At 41.6% G+C, this 11,886-nt stretch overlaps 1 protein-coding gene across 1 annotated transcript in view; it reads right to left on the bottom strand.

Annotated features, from left to right (window-relative positions):
• LOC123275345 (patj homolog) overlaps positions 1-11,886 on the bottom strand; it is a gene marked incomplete in the record, with an annotated part of 555,954 nt that continues 544,068 nt past the window's right edge. Inside the window, 1 exon segment of the mRNA XM_044743428.1 lies at positions 1-989. Within this exon segment, the coding sequence (XP_044599363.1) occupies positions 579-989 (411 nt within the window).

The raw sequence follows: 11,886 nt of genomic DNA, 5'->3' as shown, positions 1-11,886 counted from the left end.
TATTTTGGAAAATCAATTTCTTTAATAATTTTTTAAATTTTGTAGCAATCTTTTTCGATCTTTTTGATTTATTCCATGTTTGAGACCGGTTCTGAAAGCCGAGATAATTTGTTCGACTTAGAATTTTTGCAAGTAAAGCATTTTCTGTAAATACAATATGTACATGGTTTAGTTACTGTATGTTCACAATGATCACATCACAAGCACTTTGGATACACAGTCAATGCACTGTATATGCACGGTGAATACACTACTAACTTAAGATTGCAAGAGATAACAATTTCATCATTATTTGACTCTCTAAGAGTAGTATTACCCCTATTACTATAACCTGTTACAAAGAGAAAAAAATTGTGTATTTGTTGATTGCTAGATAAAAATAATTCATTTCAAAATCACAACGTATTACCCATGATAAGAATAATAACTGGTCAAGAGTACAATATGTAATTTACTCATCAATTCTTTTTGTAAGACTTAAAAAAATGGTTATCATTTGAACAGAATTTCAAGAAGCTCATAAATCTTTTAATCACAAATCTTTAATTTCTTTTCTTACGCGAAAACTCATTTAGAATTCAAATTGTATTAGATTTCACAAGGTTCTCATCGTTTATATCATTGTTAAAAACTGTAACGTATATTAATGGAGCTAATAGTTCATTATTGATATTTTTGTCATGCACGCATTTTCGATTCTCGACACTACTTCGTGTTGTACAATCGACAGTATTAGATGTCATTTCTGCAGTGCTGACATACAAATAACGTTTTAGTACCCGTGATGGTTTTGCAACACCTAGTTGAACTTTTCCTTTTGGTGCCTGTTTGAGTACCTCTACCGCTTCGCTTAAAGTTGCATTGGTTAAAACAACATTGTTAACAAATAAAATACGATCTCCAGGAATCAGCTGTCCATTTGTTTCAGCTACGCCACCAGGCACTAGAGAACGAATGATGATGACAGTTTCGTGTGAATTTGTTGGATCCTAAAAAGTTAAAATCAAAAATAAAATCTATTATTATGATAATAAAAATTGATTTGGTAGCCTATATAAACAATAAACTAAATTATCAAAAGTCAAGATTTTCTAAGTTTAATCATTTCACCGCATAGATAATAAAATAAAAAAAAAATCATTGGCTCTAATGAAATCATTAATTTCTTATTTTAACAAATAATTGCAATGCGATGCTTGAAAATACAAAAAAAATTTTTTCATCTACTGAGTAGTCAATCACGATCTTCAAAAACAGGAAGAGCAATACAAATTGTCAAGCCTTGCCACCTAAAGAATTTCGAAAATTTGAGTCCTGAATGAAAGAGTAGTGAGAGGGCTGGGGGCCAGTAAGCGATCGGTCGTCATGTTGATCTTGAGGCGTTGTCTGACAGTCATGTGACTGGTTTCAATATTGAAAATAAAATCAATCGATTATAATGTTCATTAATAGAAAAATATCAACTACGAGAATATCCTGGCAGATTTGTGGTCACGATAAAATGATCGTGAAACGACGGTGAATGCATCGTGAATCCACAATGTCAAAAAATTATTCTCGAATTTCCGTCGCTTGACTATCGAAAGACTGTCGTTTTACGGTGAACGACGAGTATCGTTGTGGAAGTTTCTCACTGTGATTTTGTAATTTTCGTTAACTTCCCGCTAAGAAAAGCTATTTTCTCGATTATTCTATAAACTCACATTAAGATGATCCTCTCCACATTCCTTTCTCAATCCTTTCCTACCAATATCCTGTTACGTGAATGTGGAACGCTTCACGTAATAATTACCGTAACTCCTATTCTTTCCCGCTTCACAGCATTATTTATATTTGTAAAGAAACTTCTCGTGAAGTTGCTTGAGAGAAGAGATGTCTTAGCTCTTTATCAGCTCCTTTAAAATTTGTTCCACAGTCGCTGTGTAGGGTTTTGCAAATTCCTCGTCGACTGACGAATCTTCGGAATGCTTTTAGAAAGCCCTCAGTTGAGTAGTCTGAGACTACTTCGAGGTGGATTGCTGATGTTGAGAAGCAGACAAAGACCGCTATCCACCCTTTGAATGTCTTAGTTCCTCTTCCTTGGAACGTCTTGAGAGTGATTGGTCCAGCATAATCAACTCCAGTCGTTTCGAAGACTAGTGATGGAGTGACTCGAGAAGCAGGAAGAGGTGCCATGAGTTGTTGTGTTCTGACAGCTCGAACTCGAGCGCAGACTAGGCAACGCTGGATGAATGATTTAATTGGAGCTCTTCCTCCTAAGATCCAGCATTGACGTCGCAAGTACGTCAATGTGAGTTGAGTCTCGCCGTGAAGAGTCCGGGAATTAGCGTCGGCGATGAGGAGTTCTGAGAGCTTACATTGTCGAGGCAGAATTGGTGGGTGCTTACTTTCTTCATTGAGTTGAGAGTTTTGGAGTCTACCTCCAACTCGCAGTATTCCTTGAGGGTCCAATCTTGCTGTCAATCTAGAGAGAGCGTGGGATTTTGGTAACTGTTTCCCTGATTGTATCGTGCTGATTTTTGATGAGAAGTACGCAGTCTGAGTGGTCTTGATCCAAAAGATTCTTGTTTTTTCTAGGTCAGCTGGACTGATTGGTGAGATGGACAAGCTTGAGTTGGGAACTCGACGAAAGCAGGAGACGGCTCTTTGACATAAGGCTGTTATTCTTAGGAGCTTCCTTAGATCTTTGTGGAATGACTTCACACATGGCAGATCAATAAGGTCCCAGATGATGGGCTGGATGACTGCAGTTAGAGAAATGCCAGGTCTTTCTTCTAGGTCTTCAGTTGGAGACGGAGCTGTAGCCGTGGGCCAATGTTCGGGGGATTTTGCTAACCATGGGGGTCCAGACCACCAAAGATTATGCTGAGTTAATTGATAAGCATCTAGCCCTCTTGAAGCTCAATCTGCAGGATTGAGCTTCCCTGTAGTATATCTCCAGTTAGCATTTAGCAATGCTTGGTGAATAGCTGCGACCCGGTTTCCCACGTATTCTTTCCACTTCATTGGGTTGGCTTTAACCCATGCAAGGGTTATCGAGGAGTCAGTCCATAAGAATACTGGTGTGTCTTGCAACTCTTATGTGATCTGAACATGTCTCATGAGTTGCGAGAGAAGATCTGCCGCGGAAAGCTCGAGTCTTGGAATTGTCAGGCATTTAATCGGAGCTACCTTAGTTTTCGAACAAACGAGAGTGATTGTCGAGTTCCCTTCTTGATCACTAGCCATGGCTAGCTGGGATGAATCAGAGAAGCCATGTAATTGTACTGAGTACAAGTCTGATTGTAGTTGAATCCATCTTGGGATTTGTAGCTGGGTAAGTTTTGAAATATCTTCCCGAAACTTAGTCCATTGATGGATCGTGTCAGGACATAGTTGTTCATCCCAGTCCAATTTCTCTAACTATAATTGTTGGAGTAGTATCTTAGCTCGAATGACCACTGGTGATATCAGTCCTAAAGGATCAAAGAGTTGAGAAACTTCTGACAGAATCAATCTCTTGGTTACTGCATCCTTTTCTGATATGGATCCTTGAAAGGTAAACTGATCTTGTGACGGTAACCATGATATGCCGAGAACCTTTGATAATGATTCATCAAACGTGTGGACCATTGACTCGTCGCTTAATTGATATTATTTACTATCCGTTTAGGTTTTTCCCATCTATTGTATTTTGTATACTTTAACCAAGACATTCGTATTTTGGAAATTTTAAGTATTTAAAAAATAATCCTCATTTTTTCAGCATACAGACTAACATACTTTACATTATTTACAACTTAAGCCTAATATTACAACTTAAGCCTAGCACCTGGACTTACGTTTTATTGCCTTATTTTTTTAGCTAGTTTTTATATTTACAATACCCACATCTCTCTAATTACAATATTTTTCCAAGTTTTTGCTTAGACGCCTGCAAGTCTGCAGCCCATCATAAATCATTAGTCCCTTCAAGTCCTTACCTAATGTCAGTACCTCATACCCTCTCTTTGCGCCTAAGGTTTGACAATATACACCCGCCTTCTACTCCTCTAATTAGCCAATAGTTCCTTAAAATATCCTTCCTTATATTTTTCCGTACTTTTCCACCAATAATAAAGCTTGTTTTCCCTTTCCTTATTTTTTACTTGACTAATTTACGCCCTAATCTAAGTTGTAATGTTGTACTAAGATTTTTGTATAAGTTAGTTCATTCTAAGATCTCATATTTAACACACACTAATTTTTTGTAACTGTCTACGCAGAATAAAACAGCATAACTAAATACAGTTCGTTTTTATTCGTGCATACAGTCTTCTCCAATTTAATAGTTTTACTTTAAAACTAAGCTATAATAAAATAATTGTAGCTCAAATCAGGACTGTTGCTTTTCCATTTGTCTAATGGCAGGCATGTTGAAGTACACATGTCGTTCAGTTGTCAAGCGATGTCATTAAGATGTTCAACTGTATTAGCTCCACCCGAGATGTCATCGACATAGCTGCCTTTCAGGATTGGATCAACTGCAAGTGGATAATTCTCTTGTTCGTCTTCCACAAATGGAATGAGCGTTCTGCAGGCTAGATAAGGAGCAGAACGCGTGCCATAAGTAATTGTCTTCAGCCTGTATGCTTGGACTTCAAGCTGTTCGTTAATCCAGAGAATGCGCTGCAGATCCTAATCGTCTGGATGGACCTCGATTTGTCGGAACATCTTTACAATGTCTGTCATGAACATATATTTGTGACGTCTAATCCAAAGTAAGACGTCGATGATGTCTCGCTGGGTTTTTGGGCCAGTGTGCTGGATGTCATTCAGAGAGACTTGTGACGTAGTCTTGCTGGAACCATTGAATACCACTCTAATTTTCGTAGAAGTGCTTTGTTCTCGAAGAACTCCATGGTGAGGAAGGTAATATGTGTGTTGTGGTTCCGAAACGTCTTTGAGAACAGCCACCATATGGCTTAGCGTCTCGTAATCTCGCATAAAGTCGAAGTAGCGTTGTTTGAGTAGCTCGTTTGAATCTAAGCGTTTGAGAAGTCTTATCAGACATCTATGAGCTGTGTGTTTGGAGTCTTCAAGTTGAGAGACATCTGAAGACAGTGGTATACGTACAACGTAACGCCCTTTGGAATTTCTTGAGTGCGTCGTGAGATAGTGCTCTTCACACTGAGCTTCCATTATGCTGAGAGATGGCTTGACTAGATCCGGAACTTCTTCTTGAACCCAGAATCGGGAGAGCAAGTCCTGTAGTTGGTCATTAGTCACTAAGTGTAGTGACTTTGGAGCCTGATCACTGGGTTGAGATGATGCTGATCCAAGGAAGGCCCATCCAAAAATGGTGTGAATCGCTATTGGCTCGTCTAGATGGCCTTTAACAACTGGTTAAGGTTCGAGGATGCAGTTGAGCGTATCTGCTCCAACAAGTATATCAATGTTGCCTGGTGTCAGGAAATCTGGATCTGCTCTTTCTAGAGTACTTAAGTGAGGCCAGTGTTGATCAGGGATGGTAATTGACGGAATTTTAGTCGTTATCTGAGGCAAGATGTAGGCTGGGATGTGGACCTGTTTATCGGAGTTGCAGGCCCGCAAAAGTAGATTTGTTTGACTACTAGTTGCACTGGATTTTTGATTCCCTATACCCATAATGGGGATTCCAGCTGCCTGTGAGCGAAGTTTGGTCATTTTGACAACCTTTGTTGAAACCAATGTGATCTCAGATCCGGGATCAATGAGAAGGCGAACAGGCGTCTTGATCTGGTCTGGAGAGACTAAAATAGCTTTGCAAGTGGCAAGAAGGACTGATGTCCTGGTGTTAGTTGCTGCTAGAGTTACGACGGTTGATTCAGTAAGCTCCTGCTTTGGCTGAGATGCCTTGATATTGGTACTTGGTTGAGATGACTGTAAGCAGTGAGTGCCTAACTGGAGATGGCTTTCTTTCTCGAGAGGACTGTCTTGATTCTGTGAGGTTTGCCCTGATTGTCATTGCGGTGAGGCTTCTACTACTGTCTCAGTCTAAGGTGACTGAGCTAGGGAGTTCAATCGGTCTGAGAACGCGGCTAATGAGGTTCTGGATTGATGTGGAGCAGGAGTCTTATAGAGTCCATGCAGCAGTGTGTGATGGCGGCTCTGGCACGTTTTGCAGGATTGCGGGTTGTTGCATTTATACACGTTGTGTCGTCCTAAACAATTATAACATCGTTCAGATTTGACTAGCTGTAGCTTCTCCTCATCGGGCATTGCAGCGAACTATGGGCAAAAGGCTAAATAGTGACCTTTGCCACAACACTTGCAAGTGTTGTTTAAATCGCTAATATAAGGCTTTGATTTCCTTTGAGCTGACGTGTCTGGGTTATCAGTTGCAACGTGATGTACCTTTGCTGGTTGAGCTGGCTTCTTGTCCTGTCTTAGTGGTTTGGTCGATGATTTACCTTGGCCCTCGATGCTTTCAAGTGCTCTAGCAGTGCCAGTGAGAAAGTTAATAAGCTGTTCTCGTGACGGATAGTCAGTCGTTGACCCGAAATGCATCTCCCAATCTTCCCTTGTCTTGGGATCTAAATGTTGTGTCATGAGATGAACCAAAACCGGATCCCACTCCGCTATTTGGATGCCTAGTGCTCTCAATGAATTAGTTGTCTCCGAGACCGTATTGAGAAGAGAGTTGAGCGTGCTTGAGGAACGGGCGCCTGGCTTTTGGACACGAAATAGCTTGTCCAATTGCGCGGAGATAAGTAGTCTTTTGTTCTCGTACCTGGCAACGAGCATGTCCCAGGCTACTTGAAAAGAGTCTGCAGAGATCTGGATGTTCGAGATGAGGCTTGCTGCGTTTCCGGAAAGACTATTGCGTAGATGAAAAAACTTCTCAGCGTTGGAGATGGCTGTATTTTCTCCGATCAAAGAGACGAACAGGTCCGAGAACGCTCTCCAATCTCCAAAGTTACCCGAGAATGGAGGAATGGGAATCTTTGGTAAAGATGCAGGTCTTACATTAGTGCCACCGTTCATACTGTGGTTTGCAAGCGTAGCTCCAGCAGGAGGATTCGCCGCTTCGAGCTCAGCAATTCGTACTTCAAGAGCAGCCTGAGTATTGATGACGAATTGCATAGCGGCTTCGTACATGTTGCGTGCTACGTATGGATCGTCTGGAGGTATCTCAACTTTCGATAGGATGATCTTCTCATGTTCGACATCAAACTTCTCCCAATTGGTCTTCAACATCAGCAGTTTCACCTTGGCTACCTGTATGTTAAACCGAGTATGACTTCCAGAGTCAATCTCTTTCTGAAGTGACGACATGAAGTTAAACTTCGTGTTTTGAAGAGATAATCTGGCCTGTAATGTAGACATTGTGAGGTTCTACTTAACACCACTCCCCGCAGCACTCCGTGCTCCGCAATGCGCAGAGGGTGAGAAAAAGTCTCAAAATGTAACACCAGTACCAGTTGATGAGTCTTGAGAATTCTTACGGTTGTTATCAATTAAGTAATAGCTCAGAGTTAAGGAAAATCCGGCTCGAGGGACCAGAAATGATGTTGTCTACTCGAAAAGACTCTGACTGGAACTTTTCTTAACTCTGAAAAGAGCTCTTACGTAATTGAACTGTTTGGCGGCCTTGAAAAAAGCCTTTGGTTGAGATGAGACTGCGAGTCGGACTGAGCTTTGTCGAGATGACAATTATAGCTAAACGGTAGCTAAGCGGTGACTCAAGGTCACTCGCTCTCGAAAGAGAGCTGGTTGTTTAGTTCTAATAGAAACTATTTGTTTATTTTCAAGAGCTCTTTGAAGAGCTGATTAGTTAAAATACTGGTCGCGGACAATAAGCTTTGGGCGCCTGTTGTCTAACAAGATGTGTTCGGTAAGCCTTGCACGCTTACAGTTGGTCTAACAACGCTCTTGACTGTTGAGATGGTCCGTAACAATTTGAGAAGTCGTTAGGAATAGTCAAGCCTTGCGCGCTTGCTATTCCGTGGTTCACTGTAGAGGCAAACCTTGCGCGCTTGCTGCCTTCTGGCGAAGCGGTTGATTAGGCCCTTGACGCTGACTCGGGCTGATGAGATGGTCCGTATCGATGAGATGGTCCGTGGTAAGTAACTGTACTCGATTGTTGGAAATAAGCAAGCCTCGCTCGCTTGCTTTTCCGTATTTCACTATACTTGCAAGCCTTGCATGCTTGCTGAAGTCTCATTGCTAGTCGCTGGAACTGTTGTCGAAGGCACAGGAATTACCCCGAGGCCCGCAGAGCTGCTACTGATATACTGTCGTTGCGGGTAGTGGGGGAATAATGTGAGCGCCAATGAGATGGCTCGTTCGAGGTGACGGTGGAGGGGACGGTTTAACCAATGAGAGAGCCTCAGTAAAGTTGTAGACTTAGGTACCGGAAAAGGCGCGGACCGTGGAGAGAGCGCCTGCCAGCTAGTCTTAAGTTACAGCTCGTTGTTAAGGTTTTAAAAGTCTTTGGCTTGTTGCGTACGATTCAGATGGTTCACAAATTTCCAACAGGTGTACTAGTGGTCAACAGACATAGCAGAACTTCGCAAAAGATGTCATAAGCTACGTCGCCGCGCAACGAGAGCCGTGAAACGCTCCCCAAGCGAGGACTTGTATTCAAAAGAGTACAAGCAGGCCAAAAAGACGCTAAACCAAGCCATTAAAGCAAGAAAAGCGATATTGTGGAAACAGATCTGTAATGATCTCGACAAGGACATCTGGGGCGAAGCCTACCAAATTGTCACCAAACGACTTGGAAAGGCTTCACCAAAAGCGCCGAAGTCTACTGCCTTAATGGACAGTATTGTAGCGGAGCTTTTCCCCAAACACCCAACGCGGGGGAAGAAACACTACGCTTAAGACAGCGAAGGAACACCCCTCACAACTAAGGAACTACAAGACGCGGCCAAGTCACTCAAAACAGGAAAGGCACTTTGACCTGATGGCATCCCGGCAGCGGTGATCAAGATTGTAGCCCTGGAACACCCAGACATACTCTTGAACACCTACAACGTAGGCTTAGCAACTGGCACGTTCCCCGCGGTCTGGAAGCGGCAGAGATTGGTTCTCTTAGACAAAGGAAAGGAAACCCCCGTAACACTTTCGTCGTTTAGACCACTCTGTATGCTAGACATTGCTGGAAAACTGCTCGAGAAGCTCATACAAGGGAGACTTCGCAACGACATCGACCGTGCTGGAGGTTTTGCCACCAACCAGCATGGCTTCTAGAAAGGTCGTTCGAGAGTCGGAGCGATCGAGAAAGTTATAAAGACAGCAACACAAGCATGGTCTGGTAGCTTCAAAGCTCGTAAATTATGCCTTCTTCTCACGCTAGATGTCAAAAACGCATTTAACAGCTCTTCGAGCTCAAAAATATAATTTTCGTGTAGTCTGATAGAAGTTTAATAAAACATTATTTTTTGAATTTTCAAACCGCAATAACCTTTGAATGAATATACGGATTTTCACGCGGTTGGCACCATTTAACGCAGTTTTCCAAATTCTATGATATATTTTTAAACACAAATTGATCAGACCAGAAATTCCGGTGTAATTCGAAAAAAAACACTTTTTTCCAATTTCTATCGTCAACGATAACTCACGAATGAATAAACCGATGTTGACCGGCTTGATGGCGATCGACGTAGTTTTATGATATTCAGAGCTGATTAGTTTTTAGAAATGATCGGTCATTTGAACCACATTTGAAAAAATTTTTTTTCGCAGTTTTTTCAAGATTTCTTAAAATCTATTAGTCCGAATCGGTCAAACTTGTATTTAAAATCTAAGTTTAGTCAAACCCTTTCAAATGGCGCCAACTGCAATCGAATCGGTCAAGCCATTCAAAAGTTATGAGAGGTTTACATACTTACACACACACACACACACACACACACACACACACACACACACACACACACACACACACACACACACACACACACACACACACACACACACACACACACACGCATACATACATACATACATACATACATACAGACATAGTGACGTCCTCACGGGAATAGTCAGAGAAGCTTCCTAGAACCACAAAACGTCAACATCCGTTGAAAACTTGATTTTCGAAAAACGGGGTAAAACCAATAACTTCCCGATTTTAGAAAATTTTCAATTTTCTTAGCAAGAAGTTAAAAAAAAAATATAGTCAGCACTTATCCATCGATGACTAGTAAGAAATTTCTGACTTATCGATACTATACGCTCGTTTTACTGTTGTTTCATTTACAGACCCCTGTGCATCCACCACCAAGTTACGGTTTTTTGACAATTTACAGGTTTTCGATTGACTTTCAAATGACAGCCGATCGATTGATGATCTACGATTTTCGACTAGGTAAAAAATCGGGAAGAACAAGAAAAATTTTGGTTTTTTAAAGAGTGAAATATGATAACTATACAAAAAAATTAGGAAAACGGTTGACCCTGAAGGCATCTCTGCAACTTCCTGCCAATTCTATACCCAAACTCTCGAAATTGCACTTATGACGTTTCTAAGCTCTTCGAGGTAAAAAATATAATTTTTGTGTTATTTTCAGCTCAAAGAATTAGCTTTCGTATACTTTTGAACTCTGAGTTAAAAAGTCTGACAGAAGTTTGATAAAACACCATTTTTCCAATTTTCAAACCGCAATTCGAGGTAATTTCGAAAAAACACTTTTTTCAGTTTTCTTTCGTCAACAATAAATATCTTTTATTTCGAACAAATCAACCGATTTTGACTAGGCTGGCAGTGATCGTCGTGGTTTTTCGATATTGAGAGCTGATTAGTTTTTGGAATCAATTGGTACAGCCGTTTAAAAGTTATTTTAATAAAACCACTTTTGAAAAAAATTTTTTTTATATTTTTCTTGAGATTTCTCAAAATCTACTAGTTGGCATCTAAGTTGATGAGGTACAGAGGGTAGGAGCCGAATAAAATACGCTCCTGTGGACAAAACTCCCCTATAATGGGTTGGTCAAACTAACTGACCTAGCAAGACGATCGTTCCCTGCTGTAACTCACTGGGAGTATCCGGAACCCGCGTCGATTATTTCCGTCGATGCGGGCCACGGTTGATATGAACTTGCTCTGCCAAGGTATAAGTTGCAGCAGTGGATCAGGAGCTGGTCACTTCGTGCCTTGATCAGGAAGTACGCAGTGAGTGTTAGAAATCGGAATCTTCACTGCCCCGAGCGAGTCTAGTCCGTCCGTGTATTCCGGGACTGGCTAAGTGTCAACTAGGCCTCAGGGAACTGGGGTAGGAGTACTATCTCCGAGGGTACACCCGTTCCTAGTTATGACAACCTGCTCCACTCCATACGATGCGCTGGTAAATCAAAAAAGTATGAGTAATTTACAGGAAACAAACAAGAGTGAAAACGGGCTTCATGCCCAACAAGCAGCGATTGACGCAAGTGCTGAAATAAAGCGGTCGCAAGCGCTCGAACGCCTTGAAAAGCTGACCAGTGAGTTTAATGATTCCGTCCAATCAAAGGTCAAGATTTACAAGAAGATAAAGTCCAAGACGACTAGTGTAGCTAACGCCCTTTAAAGGTTTAAAAAACTGGACAAAGAATGGTGCTCATCATTGTAGCGCAATTTCCGTGCTACACCGGAGAAAACCTGTCAAGCTGTCGTCGTGACTGACGAAGCAATGGACACCAGAGCCGAAGGTGACGGTGAATCAGTCGCTGAAGACAGGCGTGAAACTTTCGGCAACCCTGGTAAGAGAAAAGAAAGAACCTCTCCAGACCCAACATTCAGCCAAGCAACAAAGAAGAAGGACCTGAAGAAAAGCCCTCTGCAAAGTGCAGCACTGCAAAGCGACGAACAGATGAAAGCGTCAGCTTGGAAACAAGTTCAATCTAAAAAAGAACAGAAAAGGCAAAGGAAAGAGCAGCTCCCAAAGCAACCGTCGA

Source organism: Cotesia glomerata, linkage group LG1 (assembly GCF_020080835.1).
Source record: "Cotesia glomerata isolate CgM1 linkage group LG1, MPM_Cglom_v2.3, whole genome shotgun sequence".
Classification (NCBI taxonomy): domain Eukaryota; kingdom Metazoa; phylum Arthropoda; class Insecta; order Hymenoptera; family Braconidae; genus Cotesia; species Cotesia glomerata.
This window is presented reverse-complemented; position numbering and strand designations above follow the sequence as displayed.